Consider the following 19256-nt stretch of genomic DNA (forward strand, 5'->3'; position numbering starts at 1 on the left):
CTGTGTAGTCACTGGAGCCACCAAGTGATGCTGGCTCTTTCCCAGAAGCAGAAGCACAAACAAGAGCTGAGTTCACCTGGAGGTCCTGAGTGGAAATGGTGCAAGGATGCACAGGACTTTCTGCATCATGACATGTGTGTTGGTGGAGGGTGATTGGGGGTAAATCTTACCAGTAAAATATGAGTGTCATGGTCCCTCACCAGACCCCTGTGCCCAGATCCCAGTGTCCCTAGGATGTGGATGTCAGGTATCTGAGCCAGCACTAGGGAGGAGACAGAGATACCACTCAGAAATGTATGACACTAGGAAGGTCCTTCATGTTAACTCTGCCCTCTTGCTGATGATGTTCTGACCCCACCTGTCCCATCCAGAGAGGGCATTTTCTATTTGTGACAGGATCTCCTAAGCAGCCTTCTCCTCCTCAAGGAGCAATGTCCTGCCCTCCCCATCCTGACACCTGTGTTTCTCAGGGAACAGTCACAGGTGGAGGTTCCCAAGGAGGTGGAGTTGGCTCAAAGTTATTGACAGTACTGACCCTCAGGTACTGACCTGGTCTGTTTGGGCACAGGATAATCATGGTACATTTGGTTTCTCCCTTCAACCACAAGAATACAGTATCTATAGTAAACCCATTGAATTCTGAATGAGAGAAGGTCAAAGCATGAGAATACACAGACACTTTGTCCTCACTGTGTCCCCAGTCCACACACCTTCATCTTCTGCCCTGATGCTTCTCTATGTTGTTCCCCAATAAAGAGGAAGGACAGTGGCTCACAGCCCTCTGACTCCCCACACGCACAGCAGAGGCAGTGGCACCAGCATGTCCTTGGGGGTCATGCACAGGACACCTGAGGTCACACTCCCTGCTCTCTGGGAAGCAGTAGATTTCTATCTATGGCTCTTTCTGGAGGGTCATTTCCCAAACCTACCCTCTCTCAGAAGCTTTCTTTCTCTCCAGGGACAATTAGGGAAGCAAAAGTGGAGCTCTTCTCACTGTAGGTCTGGTGACACCCTGTCAGGATGGCCCCTTTGCAGCCCACTCCCCATTCATGTCACCTGTGCCAAGTATTTATCCCCACCCCCCTCAGAGAACACAGGGAGGGTCATCTATTTCTGCTCTCTCAGAATTGCAAGGACTTCTCTCAGAGAAGCTCTGGGAACCTGGACCTACCAAAATCTAAATCCTCTCTCTCTGTCCTTGTCCTAAGACTAGGTCTGGTCACATAAGAAGCCTCAAGAAGGAGTAACTGAACTCATACTCATGACAAGGAGCCCATCATGCTCAGAAGCTCAAAGTGAAAAGGGTGGCCCTGACTCCAGCCCCACAGATGGGGGTGCCTCTGGTGGGCCTCTGCTGTCAGCTTGAGGTTGGAAAGTCACTGAACTTGTCTGCAACTGTGAGCTCATTCTCAGGATTCCCAAGACCCTGTACTCTCACCCTTTGAATTCTCTACAGTTCCTCCAGACAGAAAAGGCCTCCCATCTTTGTGGAAATATTGCATCTCCCTCTCCTTGCCCCACCTCCACTTCCTCTGACCTTGCCTGGCTTGCTTTGCCCTCCATGATAACATTCTCCCTGCTGTGGTCCACTGATGTCACAGAACTCTTTCCCCATTCTGAATGTTTACTCTTCAGGTAGAATGAACTGAAATTTAGAATTTATTTGAGTCACCTGTAAGCTCCAGAAAGAACATATCTACCAGACTTCTGATTCTTCAATTCTTCATTTGAGCTGAACTGGGACTGGGCACACTGACAGGCCCAGAAAAGATTCACAGGTTCTATTTTCTGTTGTGCAGAGCTCTGTGACAGTACAAGGAAGGAATTAAAAGCAAGAGAAAATACCAACCTACTCTTGTGAGGGAAAGAGGGAAGGAATGGGAAGAGTCTGACCCAGGTTTTCAGACTCTAAAAAGGGCGAGTTGACAGTAGATTTAGCCCTGACAATCAAAGAACTCAGTGTCCTCTGAGAAATGCATTGTGTCTCTGAAATTAAGGCTCCTCTAACCAAGGATGGGGGCGTGTCCAAGGGGAGACTGAGGAGGGTTTCGGTGCACCTCTGTTCTGTAGGATAGAAGGCCAACTGCCCTCATTCCCCAGCCTTACCCCCTCATGAGGCAGGTCAAGGCTCTGCCTCCAGGGGTCACACCATCCTCCATGCCAGACGTGAGAGCTCCTCCAGGAAAGGTTGGCGCTTTCTGTGCTGCTGGAGCGCCCCTGGGTTAGTTCTACCAAGGAATTCAACCCACAAGCACGAGGGCCTGAGCTTTAGGTAAGCAGGGCACCTAGGACACAGGCGCTTCCGCAAGGTGGGGTACTTCTTGGGAAGGAGGAGTGAGAAGGCGTGGCAGTGGGCTGGGTTCATGTCTGTGCTTTTCCTCTCATCCCTCTGATCTCTCATAACGCTGTTTAATGTTATTCTTCCTTGAAAATTTTCCACAAAAGGCAACCATGGGAACAAAAATATTTCAGGTTTGAAATATTTTTGCTTGTCGGACTTCCGGCAAGATGGAGGAATAGGTGGTCGCACCGTACCTCCTCATACAACCAAGATTAGAAAACCAATAATTTACAACAATAATTTACTATCAGAATAACACCCAGATCCGGCAGAGGATTTATCTGAATGGAAGTTGGGCAGCCAAGAAGTTGAAGTAGACGCGTTCATCCGGACTGGTAGGAGAAGACGAGCCGGCGGGCGCGGGGCTGGCTTGGGTCGGCGGCACACGGAGGTCGGGGGAAGGTTTGGCGCGAAATCGGCGCAAAAGCCATCGGGCGCGTAAGAAGGCAGCGGTGATCCCTGAGTACGCAAGCTGCAGCTGGCAGACCCAGAGGGGCAGCGATTGTGGACCAGGGCAGAACTCGTGGCCCGGAAGCCCAGACAAGGGTCAGAGTCCAGGGGAACGGAACTACCGCCATTGTTTTGTCCCGCCCTGCTCCTGCTCCGCCCCCACATATAACGTCACAATCTAGCGAGCGGGGTGCCCAGCCCCGGGGACCACCTAAGGCCCCACCCCCCACCGTAACAAGAGCAACCAGACCGGGGAAAAAAAAAAAAAAAGAAAGGAGGAAAAAAAAACAAACAAACCATGTTTTCAACAGAGCAAATCAGTCCCCCAAGACTCATCCTTTGAGCGACCAAGAATTAACCAATCTATCAGATGCACAGTTCAAAACACTGGTGATCAGAAAGCTCACGGAACTGGTGGATTTTGGACGAAATTTAGATGAACGAATGCAGAGTACCATAAAACAGATGCAGGAAGACACGCAGAGGAGAGCCAATAGTGAAAGGAAGGAATATGAGTCTCAAAACAATACAGTGGACCAGAAGGAAGATAGAATCAACCAAGCAGGAAAGCATGATGAAATAAGAATCCAAAAAATTGAGGAAAAGATTAAGAGCATCCAAGACACCTTTAAACGTTCCAATATCCGAATTATAGGGGTACCAGAATCGGAAGGGGAAAAGCAACAGATTGAGCACGTATTTGAACAAATAATAAAGGAGAACTTCCCCAATCTGGCAGAGGGAACAGTCTTCCAAGAAATCCAAGAAGCTCAGAGAGCCCCAAAGAAGTTGGACCCCAGAAGAAACACACCAAGGCACATCATAATTACATTAGCCAAGGTAAAAACGAAGGAGAGAATCCTAGAAGCAGCAAGAGGTAAGGGGACAGTAACCTACAAAGGAGTTCCCATCAGACTGTCAGCTGATTTCTCCAAAGAGACCTTACAGGCAAGAAGGGGCTGGAAAGAAATATTCCAAGTCATGAAAGACAAGGACCTACATCCCAGATTGCTCTATCCAGCAAAGCTCTCATTTAGAATGGAAGGGCAGATAAAGTGCTTCTCAGATAAGGTCAAGTTAAAGGAGTTCATCATCACCAAGCCCTTATTTTATGAAATGCTAAAGGGACTTATCTAAGAAAAGAAGATAAAGAAAAGACATGTATAGTAAAAGGACAGCAAACTCACAAATATCAACAACCACACCTAAAGCAAAACCAAAAGAAACTAAGTAAACAATTAGAGCAGGAACAGAACCACAGAAATTAAGGGCACATGGAGGGTTAGCAGCAGGAGGGTGGGAGGAGGAGAGAGGGGAAAAAGGTATAGAGAATAAGTAGCATAGAATGTAGGTTGAAAATAGATAGGGGGAGGGCAAGAATAGTACAGGAAATGTAGAAACTAAAGAACTCATAAATATGACACATGGACATGAACTAAAGGGGGAAATGTGGGTGGGAGGGGGTACAGGGTGGAGGGGAGAGAAGGGGGGAAATGGGACAACTGTAATAGCATAATCAATAAAATATATTAAAAAAATATTTTTGCTTGTATTGGTTGTGAAAAAATATATATAGTTCATGTTGCATAAACCTTATGTATTTAGTATAGCTTATATTATATACATGTCCTATAAATATTATAATAAACATATAACTAATCACTCCAATGAGTAATATACTATACTTTTTATATTGCATTTCATATATTATAGTATAATATTACACATTTATAAATATGAGATACATATAATGTAATACCTTATTAAAATAGTTTACATTATATAAACATGTAAGTTACACTATGGGATTATATCTCAAGTCAATAATAAAACAAGAATGCTGCCCAGGAGCCTCAGAATTTCTCTACATTTCCCTTTCTCTCCAAGTCCCTTTCATCTCCAGGTCATGAAGGCCCCAGAACCAAAGCTACATGATCAATGTGGGTAAATGCCATTGGGAAGTTTAGTATCTTGGCTTAAATATTCTCTCATTTTGTGGTTTCAAGTAGTCCCCAAAATACTAGCCTAAGAAGTGCCCATTTTCATTTATTTTCAATTATTCTATACTTTTAAAGTGAAGGGATTTATTTCTTCTATTTACTTTTTTCCCAAACAATTTTGTTATTTTCAGCACAAGTCCTGAGCAGAATGATTTAACAAGTTATTACCAAAACAAGAGTCACAATTCAACTTCTTGCCATACTGAAATTGGAGTTCATGTAGTGGATGTGGGGAACCCAAGCCCTCCTAGTTCCACACTGTAATTGTCCCCTTCTTTCCTCAGGGCCATTTCCTCAATTTCTAAAATTGTGGAATTAAATTGCCTATGTGCAGGTGCTTGTCTTGTATCACTGGGACACTCACCTTGGCCCATTCTACCTGTGGACACCCCACAGACATTTCCCCCTTGCAGCCAATGTTGTGGCTGGGCCAGCCTTGTGGTTCTTGTTATGATTATAAGACACACTTCAGCAATAAACATTAGGGAACTTTGGAAAATAAACAGCTTTATTACAGTCGTCTCCTATTATCCACAGTTGTGCTTTCCATGGTTTCTGTTATCTGTGTTCAAACACAGTCCAAAAATACTAAATGGAAGATTCCAGAAGTAAACCATTCATATTTTAAATTTTGCAATTTTCTTAGTAGTATGATGAATCTTGTATTCCCTCTGTATGCCCTGCGTGGGTGTGAACCATTTCTTTGTCCTGCATCTCCACACTGTGTACGCTGCCCACTTGTGAGTCACTTAGTAGTCAATTAGGTCTTCAGATCTACTGTCCCAGTATCTGGGTGACTTTTGTTCAAGTCAGGCTTGTAGTAGCCTCATGCTACATCATAATGTCTGTGGCATTCACCTCCCTACACCTCATCAGATAGACCTTGTGACACCTTACCACAGCACAGGAAATTATGTGAACCCTGGCTCGCAGGGTCCATGTGTTGTTCCGTGTGTTGTGGCTGCAATAAACAAATTCACAGACTGCAGAAGTCCTGTGGAGAAAAGGGACGGCATGGCTACTCTCTGAGTGAGAGATGACCTCAACCCCTGCCTGGACAAGCTTTTATTGCATTTCTGGGCACATTACATCGAGGGTGGTCCTCATTTACTATGCACAGATTAGCTTTAGGTGGTTACTTTTTTTTTTTTTTTTTTTTACAGAAAACACGTGGCTCACTGTGGCTGCACCGGCTGCATCTCAATCCTTTGTCTCTGAAAAAATTTCTTTTTGGTGATGGAATGCCTAGTCAGCTTATGCTTACAGCCAACAGGTGGTTGGAGAGATCCCTGTGGGGCTGCACATGGGACAGTGAAGGGAATGGCAGTCAGGACGTGCTGGAGAATGGACAGGTACAAGTGAGGTGAAATGAACCCAGAGGAACTATGATACCTCATCATGAATAAAAGAAAAGGTAGACAGGGATGTCTTTGCTTGTATAGGCTTCAAGGAGTTCTGGGATGGAAAATGAGAACAAAAAGTTGTCACCCTGTCTTTTATGGCTAGTCACCCCTGGCTTCAGGAGAACTTGCCACCAGGACCTTTCTGTTCAAAAAAGAGAGACAGGCAAGCCCTGGACCTCTGTTGCTTATGATTTCTTTAATGCTCACAGCTGCCTTTGAGTAGCATGTATGAACCCATTCTGTACAGAATGAGAAACTGAGGACAAAGAAATGAAGCAAATCAGTTGAAGACAATGCCATAGGAAGTGCTGAAGTCTGCACTTGAGCCCAAGTCTCTCCAATCCCGTCACCTTCTTTCTGCTCTGCCTGCAGATGCTCTTACCACTGTAAGAGCATTCATGCTAATGTTGCACGAGGTTGCCTTATGCTTCACCAACTAGTCCCCAACTTCAGTCCCTCAGAGAGGCTGTAATGTTTCTGGTCAGGCCTAATCTCTGAGAGAGTTCTCATTTGCTGGTCTTCTTGATCTCTGAGTACACGCAGGTGCTGGTGGCCTCCTTGTCCTGACCCTCACACAGGTTTCCCCTCTGAAAACTGAGGTTGGCGTACTGGCTATCCTGCTCCTCTCCCAATTGAGAAGAATCCTCCATGGGTGATGCTTGGCCTGGGGGCCTGTCTGGCTGTGGATTTTGCTGGGAACCCTGAGTGAAGGGGAGAGAAGAGAGTCAGAGAAGAAAAAATCAGACATGCTCTTGAGGGGAAGTTCAGCTGATAGAACAGTTTTTATTCATCCTCTTATTCCACACACTCCACAGGAACTCAACTATTTGCTCATTCCTTTAAAATTTTGTAATGCTACAGTTGATTACACCACATTGAGGGCTTACTAATCACATTTTATCCTCACTGAAACCAAGTCTAAATGATACTCTTACTATTTCCATTTACAGACAGGAAAACTGAGATGAGGAGAGTTGAAGAAACATGCCCAGAATAGGTAGAAAATAATAGTTTTGGAGAGACAGTTCTGGCAGGCTATACTGGGATAGAGGTGAGGTGATCTCAGTGGTCAGTAGTGCTGGGGCAGGAGGCTGACCCTGGCCTCTAGATTAGGAAGGGGAAGTCAACTCCCAGCTGTCTGTCTGGCTGACCACAGAGGAGCGGGTTTGGGGAAATCCTGAGCAGCTCAGTCCACACTCACTGATGGGACTTGCCCAGCCCCTCCCCCTACACTGCATGAGAAGATACTCACATCACGTACCCAGGTGACTATACCCATGACAGGGTCTTCATCATTCATGACCTTTTGTCTCCCACCTGTTTGCTTCTTGTGGAATTTCACTCTAAGGGAAGAAGTCAGGAGATACAATGGCTCAGGCACAGGTGGGCTGGCTGCTTCCACTTCCTGAGAATACCACTGAGGCATCCAGATCCCAGAAACTAACTCAGAGACCTTCTGACATGCAAGTGCTCCATCCCCTGGATGACCAGGTATTTGGCCGAGACTAAACTTACATCACAATAGGCCCCTACACAGGGAGAAACTTCTACATAAGCAATCATACCAGTGTTATTCCTGAGAGCTCCAAAGTAGAAACAATCCAACTGTCCACCAATGAATTGGGAGATCAATAAAAAGTGTAGCATCCATGCCATGAAATATTATTTGAAAAAAAAAGGAATAAAAAAGTGACACATGAACCTTGAAAATATCATTATGTGAAAAAAGAGTAAAAAAGGATCATTGTTGTAGGATCCTATTTATACAAAACGTTCAGAATGGGCAAATCTAGAGACACAGGAAATAGATTAGTGTCTATCTGGGGCTGGGGCGAAGATGGTGGCAAAAATGACAAATAAGGGATTTTTTAGTTCATTTTGTGCTAATGAAAATGATTTAAAATTAATTATGGTGATAAGTGCACAATTCTGTGACTGAACAAAAAGCCATTGAACTGTACATTTTAAATATATAAGAATTTACCCTGGCTGGTGTGGCTCAGTGGATTTAGTACAAGCCTATCAACTAAAGGGTTGCTAGTTTAATTCCCAGCCAGAAAAAAATACCTGCGGTACAGGCCAGGTGTCCAGTAGTGGGTGCACGAGAGGCAACTACACATCGATGTTTCTCTCCCTGTCTCCCTCCCTTCCCCTCTGTCTAAAAATAAATAAATAATATATTTTAAAAAATAAATACAAGAATTTTATCTCAATAAAGCTGCTACCCAATCTCTCTCAAAAAAGACCCCTCTTCCCCTGGCTGGTGTAGCTCAGCAGACTGAGCATGGGCTGCAAAACAAAGTGTAGCCAGTTTCATTCCCAGTCAGGCCACATGTCAGGGTTATGGGCCAGGTCCCCCCAGTGGGGGACACATGAAGGACATTGATATTGGACATCACACAGTGATATTTCTCTCCCTCTCTTTCTACTTCCCTTCACCTCTCTAAAAATACATGAATAAAAACTTTAAAAATATGAGATATTAAAATAGGCCTCTCCATATGGACTTAGCTCCACCTTTGGGATTTACGGGCCTCTCTCTGTACCCTCTAGGACACAGCTCCCTGTACTTCCCCAGGACACAGGCTTACATGCAAAAGGAGATGAGACACAAGCATAGGGACAGGAACACCATGGCACCGGCACCTCCAAGAGCAGCGGGAACCACTCTGCACACGAATACTCCCTGTTCTGCAGAGAAAAGGAGTGTGGGCCCATCCTCTCTCAGGACTCTGGGTCCTGTCTTCGCAAATCTTAGCAGAACCCACTGTAGCTGTAGGTTCTGTTCAGACAGGAGATGGAGGGTCCTGTCCTAGCAAATAACGCCCTTGCCGGCCACAGCCTCTTTCCCCCGCTCAGTCCTCCCTTGTTCTCTTCCATTCTCCCTCAGCCTCCGCCCCCAGCAGGCCCCTGACCTGGCAAGAGCAGCAGGACACTGGCTCTCTGGGCCCCGTGGACATTCTTCGCCTCGCAAGTGAGTCTGAGCCTGGCACTGAGCCCCACTGAGAGGCTCAGGGAGCTGTTGGCCCAGGGCCCTGAGGACCAGGAGGTTACCATGTGGGAGGCATTGCTGGGGTTCCCCTCCAGCAGCCCCTCGCCCAGCCACCAGCGCAGCAAGGGGCTGGCCTAGCTTGGGAGGAACAGCTACAGTGCAGACTCTGGTCCTCCCAGGAGCAGGAGGGTCCCAGCAGACGTGGGGGGTCTGTGGGGAGCAAGAAGTGTCAGTGGTGCCTCTGCCCTCCCAAAACCCAGGTGTCCTGCCCACAGGGGTCCCCACACTCACAGACCACAGAGAGGTTGAGAGAGATACTTCTGGAGCCCAGCGGGTGCTGAGCTTGGCAGGTGAACTGTCCTTCTTCCCCAGTCCCCACAAGAGGCAGCTCCAGGATCGCTGTTCTGGAGATGAGGGTGGCGTTCAGGGCTGGGGACCCCCGGAACCACCTCAGCTGTGCAGGGGGGTTGCTGTCAGCCACACAGAGCAGCTGCACACCCTCACCCTCCAGGATGGGAAGGGATGTGGTTTGCAGAACCTTGAGGGCTAGTGGAGAGAGATGCAGACAGAGACAGAAAGAAGGTGGAGTGGTGGGAAGAGAGAGAGAGAGAGAGAACACAAGTAAATGCACCAACCCACAAGAGGTGAGAGAAGGAGGGTGGTAATTTTTCTTCCTTGCCTCTCCCACATCTGATCCCATTCACACTCTGATTCCCCTCAGCTCATTGGCTGTCCCTGGGGCAGGTCCCAACCCCACAGAGGGAGGTTCTTTCCTACCTGAGACATTTCTGGAGGACACACCTATGGTGAGGTTCTCTGGAGCATCTGGGACAGAAAGACATGGCCCTGCTTCAGAGAGGAGTGGATAGAAGTCACCCCAACCCAAGGAGGTGCAGTGGGAACCAGAATGGTGGGATAGCTGTGTTCTGGTCCTCTCCCCTTCTACACTCAGATACACAAATAAGTTTCCTCTTTTTAGCTCAGCCTACTGTACACACACACAAAGACACAAACAATCTGGTTTGCCAGTCCCACTGCCCCCATGACACCAGCCATCCCTCCAACACTCACAGGAGACATTGAGCTGAATGGATTCCTGTGTGGTCACCCCAGGTCCTGCAAGTGTCACCAGACAGGTGACTGTGGTGCCGTGGTCCCTGGGCTTCGGAGTGAAGGTGAGCACCGAGGAGTGAAGGGTCTTGGGATTGAGAGAGTCAAGAGCACTCCCCACCCATGAGAAGATGAGAGGACTTCCCCCTTTGCAGGACGCTGGCAGGCTGCAGCTCAGCTGTGTGGGGCGGCCAGACTCCAGAGACCCCCAAATGTGGATGTCAGGTTTCTGTGTCAGGTCTGAGGAGGAGAGAGGGAGGTGCCTGGGACCTGGGGCTCCAGTGGGGACCCACAATGTGCCTGGGCCTGGGACCCATGCCACAGGGCCTGAGCTCACCCCAGGTCCTGTGTCTCTTCTAATACCCTGGGCCCAAGGCTGGGATCAAGTAGTGTCCCAGGGTCCTGTTGCTCTTCTAAGCTGGGTCCCATGTCTCTGCATCCTCTCCTGGGCCCCTGCCATACCTGTCACCCGCAAAGTCAGCTTCTTCTCTTGGTAATCATTAAGGTGAGTATATTGTCTCTGCACTCGTAAGATGTACGTTCCTGCGTCACTCTTCCTGGCGTCTCTGATGCTCAGGGAACAGTTGTTGGTGCTGGGATCCATGAGGAAGAGTCGGCACTGTGTCTCCATCCTCACTGGTGTAGTTAGGTCATTTGTAGCCACAACTTCAGAGCTATGTAAGTGGTGACCACTGTGGTACCAGTGGATGTAGGTTTTATCAGAGGGATGCAACGATATCCAAGAAGAGGGGAAGGAGCAGGGCACAATGGTGCATCCACCCTCCTGCACACTCACAGATTCCTGCAGCTCGATACCATAGACTGGCCGCCGCCGCCACTGCTGCTGCTGCTGCTGCTGCTGCTGGGAACCTGGGGGAAACAGACACTCAGCATTGGCCCCAACCCATCCCCACCTCCCCACCCCTCTTCTCATGCCCTCTCACCTCCCCACAGCAGGGGCAGCAGCAGTAGGGGCAGCATATTCACTTCTCACAGGGCAGAGCTGGTCCAGGGCCCTGTGCCAGTGAAGAAAATGCCCAGCTGTGGGGTGGGGCCAATGACACCCCAACAGGAAGCCATGGGCGACAGAACTGTGGTCAGGCCTGGAGGGGAACTTGGGCTCCACACGCTCTGGGGGGTACTGTGAGGGCTGAGAAATCATCCTGTGTCACCTCCCCCAACCTGGCCCTGCAAGTAGATCTACAGTCCTCAGATGTTGAGCAACTTGTGCAGATGTGAATCTCAATGTGTTCACCTTGCAATTGATGTTGAAGTCGAGAAGGAGGTCACCTAGGGGTCATTCCAGTGAGAGGTGTCCCTGGTGCTTCAGGAGAGCCACCCTCCAGCCAAAACCACAGAATGTGCTGGGAAAGAATGCATTATAATTTTGCCTCAACTACCAAGTGCTGATAAGAGTAGAAGGAATTTACACCCAACTCCACTGGAGGGTGGAATCTGAACAGAAGCTGAGTGTTAAGCCCTGTGCATTGTGGACACTGGCACATGGGATGCACAAGTACAGGGTAGGAGGGTATGTGGGACAGTGATGGTGACAGTGCACAGGTGCCCTCAGTGTGGGATGTGGGCTGGGAGATCTCATCCCATTCAAGGGGACCTCACACTCTGGCCCTCAGCACAGCAGCAAATTTTCAGTCTTAAAGCTCAAGAAGTTCCATCCTCAAGGCCTCTCATGAGCTCAGCTCCTTCTCAAAGCCCCAGCAAGGGCTCAAGTGATGTGTGGAATAACCTGAAATCCTACTGCTCTTCATCAAAGAAAGAAACTTGATAAACGTTTTCTCAACCATCACAATGTTCTGAAAGTGCCAGGGTCAGACATTCCTTGTAACAAGTTGTGGGTTTGAAAGTTTCTTAAACTACCATATCTTGCCATGTATAATGCACAGTTTTTGGCCAAATTTTTGAGGGAAAAATAAGGATGCACATTATACATGGGTGGTACTAGTTCTGTATCTATGTAAATGCTTTTAGTTCTTTTATTTATGTTTATGCATTAATAGTGCAAACCTAGAAAATAATAATGGTATCTCTATGCAAAATAATGCCCTGGAATACAACAATCAGTTCAGTTTCTACATAAAAATAAATGAAAAATCGGCCCTGGCTGGTGTGGCTCAGTGGACTGAGTGCTGGGTTGAGAACTGAGGGGTTACAGGTTTGATTCCCAGTCAGGGCACATGCCTGGGTTGCAGGCCAGGTCCCCAGCAGGGGGCCCACAAGAGACAACCACACATTGATGTTTCTTACCCTCTCTTTCTTTCTCTCTTTCCCTTTTTCTGAAACTAAATAAATAAAATCTTTTCAAAACTTGAGTTCAAAACTGAAAATGAAAGATTTTTTTCTGAAACCTTGGGCCAAAAAGGGGGACACACATTATACAGGGAAGTGCTTTATACACAGCAAAATATGGCACACAGGAAAATGAAATGTCAATCTCCAATGCCAAGGAAATGCTAGATCTCTTTATAGTGGCTGTATTATATAAACATTATATTATTATAATAATTAATAATGATTACTAGTGTAATATTAATACCTATTACAGTAAGACAGAATTATTCTCGTCTGAAGAAGCAATCAAAAAGTATCAGAAAACTGTTGGGGACATGTGTCCTGCAGGTGGGCCAGACAGGAATGCCACACTATTAATGAAAGTAGTCTGTAATTATCTGAATTGTCTTATATTTTGGTTTTCAGCATTTGGGCTCTTCTTACTTGATGTGATATGTTTTCCCATTTCAGAAAAATTCATGGGTTCCATATGTTGCTTTTTCATTGAAGCAGTGATCTCAACATTAGTAGAAATAGCAAGATCCACAAAACCTGGGTCTGCCTCTCCCCTGGGGAACATGTGAACCAGAGGTAGCGAGCTGGACCCCACACTCACCCCAGACTCCTCACATGTTGTGAAGAACACTGTCTTGTGCAAGCAAAGAACTAAAGGAAGCAGCATTTCCATGGCTGTGCCCCCACAATTCACATCACTGAGCAGTATAGAAGTCTCAATGTGGATTATAAAAATGGCAGAAATAGTAAGAGTTTGCAACAATGTTCAAAATGGGGAACCTCTTTCACTACTTGTGGGAATGTAAGCTGGAGCAGCTGCTATGTAAATCAGTATGCTAGTTCCTCAAACACTGAACACACACAAAGCTGCCCTGAGATCCACCAATTCCACTTCTGGGTATTTATTTGGAAGAAATGAAAACACTAACTTGAAAAGCCCTGGGCACCCCTACATTCAGTGCAGAATCACTTACAATAGCCAAGATGCGGAAGCAACCTCCGCGTCTGTTGGTAAAAGAAGGATGAAGAAAATGTGGTGTATGTACAATGGAATATGATTCTGCCATAAGGCTAAGTGAATCAACATGACAGAGAAAAACAAATACTGTAGAATCTCATTTGTATGTGGGAACTTAAAAAACCCTGAACCTCAGAGATAGAATAGATAGGTGATTCTCAGAGAAGGAAAATGGGTGCAAAATAAAAAGCCTACACACAGAATGGGAGAACATATTCACTGATATACCTGATGCAGGGTTAATATCCAACATTTATAAAGAAATTACAAATTCAACACCAATAAAAACCCAATTAAAATTAAGCAAAGGACCTGAATAGACAATTCTCTGAAGAAGACAACTGATGGCCAACAGACAAATAAAAAGATGCTCGTCATCACTAAACGTCAGAGAAATGCAAATTAAAACCACAACAAGATATCATCTGACACCTGTCAAATGGCTATCATCAATCCATCAACAAACAGGTGCTGGCAAGGATGTGGAAAAGGGGAACACTTTTGCACTGTTGGTGGGAATGCACAGTTGTGCAGCCTCTGTGGAAAGCAGTATGGACACACCTTAAAAAATTAAAAATGGATCTACCATTTGACCCAACCATTCCACTTCTGGGAATATATCCAAAGGGACCCAAGACACTAATTAGAAGAACATGTTCACCCCTGTTAATTGCAACATGATTTACACTCACCAAGATATGGAGCAGTCTGAGTGTCGATCTATAGATGAATGGGTAAAAGAACTATGGGGCATTTACACAATGCAATACTACTGAGCCAAAAAAAAGAAGAAAAATTTACCCTTTGTGACAATATGGATGGCCCTGGAGAGCATTATACTTAGTGAAATAGGTGAGTCACAGAAAGAAAAACACCATATTATTTCACCTATATGTGGAATCTAATGAACAAACTGAACTAACAAGCCAAACAGAGACAGACTCATGGATGGAGAGCAGACGACAGCTGGTGTTGGGGGGGAGTTACAGGGTGGAGGGATTGAGCAAAAAGCAAAAAGGACTCATGGGCATGGACAACAGTGTGGTGACTGTGAAGGTAAGGGGGACTACAAGGGGACTAAATGGTGATATAAAATACAACATTTAAAAATAAAAACAAAAAATCAAACTCATAGATAGCAAGAATAGATGGGTGGTAGCCAGAGGAGGAAATTGTGGGTAGGGAAAAATGGGTAGGTGGTCAAAAGTACAAACTTTCAGTCCTAATACAACTAAGTCATGGGGACATCAGGAAGAGCATGGTGACTGTAGTTAACAAGAGTGAGTATTAACACTATCAACTACAATGATACATGTGTTTAATAATGTGTTGTATATCTGAAAACTGCTAAGAGAGAAAATTGTTAAAAGCTCTGTTTACAAGAGAAGAAGTGTGGAATTCTATGTGGTGATGGATGCTAATGAGATATTGTGGTGAGCACTAGGAGATACATACATATATTGAATCACTAAGTTTATGTCTGGGTCAAGTCCCTATGCCCTCCCTGCTCTGGGTCCCACACATCTCATCCCCCACATCCTCTTCCAAGACCATGCCAGTGAGGACCTGTCATACCCAGAGAGTTAGGATGTCCCTGTGTCCATATTTGGGCACCCCTCACACTTGGGAACAATTGATGGTCTTGTGGACACAGAGGAGAAAGTTTGCCCTGGCCCTCTACTTACAGATTTGACTCTGTTCTGTGTAGTCACTGGAGCCACCAGGTGATGCTGGCTCTTCCCCAGAAGCAACAGTATAAACAAGAGCTGAGTTCACCTGGAGGTCCTGAGTGGAGAAGGTGCAAGCATGCACAGGACTTTCTGCATCATGACATGTGTGTTGGTGGAGGGTGATTGGTGGTAAATCTCACCAGTAAAAGGTGAATGTCCTCCTCCCTCACCAGATCCCCGTGCCCAGACCCCAAGGCACCCAGCATGTGGATGTCAGGTATCTGAGTCAGCACTAGGGCTGAGACAGAGACACCGCTCAGAAAAATGTGACACCAGGAGGGTCCTTGTCTTTAACTCTGACCTCTGGCTGATGCTCTGACCCTACCTGTCCCATCCAAGGAGGGCATTTTCTATTTGCGACAGGATCTCCTAAGCAAACTTCTTTTCCTGAAGGAGCAATGTCCTCTTTTCCCTGTCTTGACACCTGTGTTTCTCAGGAAACCTCACAGGTGGAGGTCCCCAAGGAGGTGTAGTGGGCCCAAGCTTGTTGATAGTACTGACCTTCGGGTACTGGCCTGGTTTGTTTGGGCACAGGATGATCATGGTACATTTGCTTCCCCCCTAAAACCAGAAGGTGTACACTATCTACAGTAAATCCATAGATCTTGGGATTAGAGAAGGTCAGAGCATGAGGATACACAGGCACTTTGTCCTCATGTATCCCCAATCTTCACACCTGCAGCTTCTGCCCTGATGCTTCTCTAAGTTGTTCCCCAATAAAGAACAAGAGCTGTGTCCCACAGCCCTCTTACCCCTCACAGGCACAGCAGGGGCAGCAGCACCAGCATGTTCTTGGGGCGCACATACAGGACCCTTGAGGTCACAAGGTCACTCCTTGCTCTCTGGGAAGCAGTAGATGTGTATCCACAGTGCATTGTGGAGGGTCATCTCCCAAACCTTCCCTCTCTCAGAAGCTTTCTTCTCCCCAGAGATAAACAGTGAAGGGAAGGTGGTGGAGCTCTTCTGACAGTAGGTGTGGTGACACCCTGTCAGGAGGGCCCCTTTGCATCCCACTCCCCACTCATGTCACCTGTGCCAAGTGTTCATCCCCACCCCTCTCAGGAATGGATGGAGGGCAATCTTGTCTCTGTTCTATCAGAATTCTAAGAACGTCTCTCATAGCAGGAAGATCTAGGGACCTGGACCTACCAGAATCCAAATCTTCTCTGTGTCCTGGTCCTCAGCTCAGGTCTGGTCACACAAGAAGCCTCAGGAAGGGGTGGCTGAACTCATGCTCATGACTAAGGGCCCCTCATGCTCAGAAGCTCAAACTGAGAAGGGGGCCTTGACTGCAGCCCCAGAGGTCAGTGGTATGCTGGTGGGTCTCTGCTGTCAGTTTGGGGTTGGAAAGACACTGGACCCATGTGCAGCTGTGAGCTCATACTCAGGGATCCCAGAACCCTGCACTCTCACCCTCTAACTTCTCTACAGTTCCTCCAGACAGAAAAGGCCTCCCCTCTTCATGAATCTATTGAATCTCCCTGTCCTTACCCCACCTCCACTTTCCCCTGGTCTGGCATGGCTTTCTGTGCTCTTCACACTAACATTCTCCCTGCTGATCCACTGAAGTTGCAGAATCCTTTCTCCAATATGAATATTTTCCCTTCATGTTGAATGAATTTAAACTTAGAATTTATTTGGGTGACTTAACAGCTCCAATTACAAAATCTCAACCAGGCTTCTGATTCTTCATTACTTCATTTCTGCCAAATCAGGACTTGGCATACCGCCAGGCAAAGAAAAGACCCACAGACTATGTTTCCTGTTGTGCAGAGCTCTGTGACCGTACAAGGAAGGGATTTAAACAAAAAAGAAAAAAGAAAATATCAACCCACTGTTGTGAGGAAAAGAAGGAAGGGCAAAGGTTATGACATAGGTTATCTGGAGTCAGCCATGAGGGTCAAAGGACCCAGTAACCTCTGAGAAATGCATTCTTTATCTGAAGTGAAGGCTCATCTTCTCTAGGATGTGGGGGTGTCCAAGGGGAGACTGAGGAGAAGTTTGGGTGCATCTCTGTGCTATAGTACAGAATGCCATCTGCTTCATTCCCCAGCCTTACCTCCAAATCTACCTGGAGACAGCATCAGATAACACAGTTCAAGTGCTGAGTGCTTAGCCTGCCAACCCAAGCCAACATCAAATGCCAGTCTGAAGTCCAGGTTAGCATCTGGGCTTCTGACCAACTGGCTCTGAATCAGAGGTTCCCAAAATCTCAACCTCTTTGGATTTATTAATTGGCCCGAGTGGCTCACAGAACTCTGAGCACATATTACTCATTAGGTCACAGGTTTATTATGAAAGAATATGACTCAGGAACAGTGAGACAGAAGAGAGGCAGAGGATGGGGAGTGCAGTAAGGGGTGTGGAGCTTCCATGGCCTCTCTGAGGTGCCCTCTCTGCCAGCACCTACACGTGTTCAGCAACCTGAAACTGCCCAGATGATGTCCTTTTCAATTTTTATGGAGTTTTCATTATGTAGTCATGATTACAAATCACAGATCACTGGTGATTGATCCTTCCCAGCCTCTCTACCATCCTGGTTCCCTCTGGCCTTCACACCACCTGACACAAGAGGCACCTCTCACAATGGGGATTGCACATGTGGACCCAACACAGCCTCGTCCCCTAGACCCATCCTCTGTCCTGTGGTCACGATTGAGGGTCAGATGGGATTGTGCGTGGAGCTGTGAGAGGAGAGGAAGTTGTGACCACAGCCACAGGTATGGACAGAAGGGCAGAAGAGGAAATTTCCCCATAACCTGCACCATGTTGGGAGGGCCTCAGGGGCACAGAGACCAGGATGAAACACCTACGAACAGAAGGCCCATCCTAAGCAACCCTCAGCAGTGAACTGAGAGAAAGGAGAAACCATTATCTCACTTTAAAGATTTTATTTTATTTTATTTTTATTTTTAGAGAAAGGGGAAGGGAGAAAGAAAGAGAGTGAGAGAAACATCAGTGTGTGGTTGTCCCTCACAGGACCCCCACTGGGGACCTGGCCTGCAACCCAGGCATGTGCCCTGACTGGGAATCGAACCACTAACCCTTTGGTTCAAAGGATGATATGCTCAATCCACTGAGCCACGCCTGCCAGGGCTACTGTGTCACTTCAGCCAGGGTCACTCATAGCCCCTATCTCACTTTAGAAAAGCTACCAGAATCCATCTCAGAAAGAGGAGTGTGTGTCTGTGTGTGTGAGTGTATGTTAACTAATGATAAAAATTATTTCTACCTCTGTCTGCTACCTTCTTCCCGCCCCCAACTGGGGATCAAACCTGCAACCTTTTGGTATACAAGATGACACTCCAACCAACAGGGCCACACCAACCAGACTGAGAACCATTTACTTTAAAAGTGATTCCCTTCAATATTTCCAGGATCCACCTCCCACCACACGTACTTATTACATTACTACTGTCTATGTTCCATCTCATTCACTCTGCATCCCAGAGATTATTCCAATGGGTGTCTCTTTAACTCAACTTTTCAGCTAGGTTCTGACTCATTGAATCTGGGATAGAAAACCAAGGACAAATCCACCCTCTGCAGGACACAGTGCAATCCACAATTTTATGTTGCACAATAATCTCACAGGAGACCCTCTCCATAGGAAAGAAGTACTTTCTGGTTCCTAGTTCCCTCCTCTTGACATTGGTGAGGTGCTAGCTCTTCAGAGAGTCAGGGCAGATTTGGTGATCCTTCAGGAGCTGAAGCTGACTTGGATCACATTTTATATATTTGGGATCTAGAGTCAGGGAGACCCGCTAGAGGAGGGGAATGGATTCACTGCAAACACTCATTACAGGTTTGCCCCAGAGCTGAACTTAACCACAGTCATTCTCTGACTCTCCCCATTGGGCTGAAGAAAGGCCCACAGACACTAAATAGGAAAATAAAATTTTATGTTG

General features: G+C 46.7%; 3 protein-coding genes and 1 long non-coding RNA gene across 4 annotated transcripts in view; all 4 read right to left on the bottom strand.

Annotated features, from left to right (window-relative positions):
* The window catches only part of LOC114510623 (sialic acid-binding Ig-like lectin 5), a 209017-nt gene that overhangs the window by 134135 nt on the left and 55626 nt on the right, over positions 1-19256 (bottom strand). The gene's annotated exons all lie outside the window — the stretch shown is intronic.
* Positions 1-19256, bottom strand: part of LOC114510626 (sialic acid-binding Ig-like lectin 5) — a 94048-nt gene that overhangs the window by 56462 nt on the left and 18330 nt on the right. The window lies entirely within an intron of this gene.
* Positions 5116-18239, bottom strand: LOC118497763. The gene is made up of 3 exons (XR_004900298.1): positions 18229-18239; positions 5488-5492; positions 5116-5280 (listed from the first exon to the last, which is right to left on the bottom strand). It is a non-coding gene; the product is annotated as an uncharacterized LOC118497763 (long non-coding RNA).
* On the bottom strand, positions 6644-11277 carry LOC118497747 (sialic acid-binding Ig-like lectin 5). The gene is given in 10 exon segments (XM_036013242.1): positions 6644-6895; positions 7456-7537; positions 8786-8861; positions 9086-9310; positions 9313-9396; positions 9478-9732; positions 9964-10011; positions 10258-10536; positions 10759-11166; positions 11241-11277. Coding segments are annotated over 10 exon segments (1689 nt in total). The 3' UTR covers positions 6644-6700.

The sequence above is a fragment of the Phyllostomus discolor genome, chromosome 12 (assembly GCF_004126475.2).
Source record: "Phyllostomus discolor isolate MPI-MPIP mPhyDis1 chromosome 12, mPhyDis1.pri.v3, whole genome shotgun sequence".
Taxonomy (NCBI): Eukaryota; Metazoa; Chordata; class Mammalia; order Chiroptera; family Phyllostomidae; genus Phyllostomus; species Phyllostomus discolor.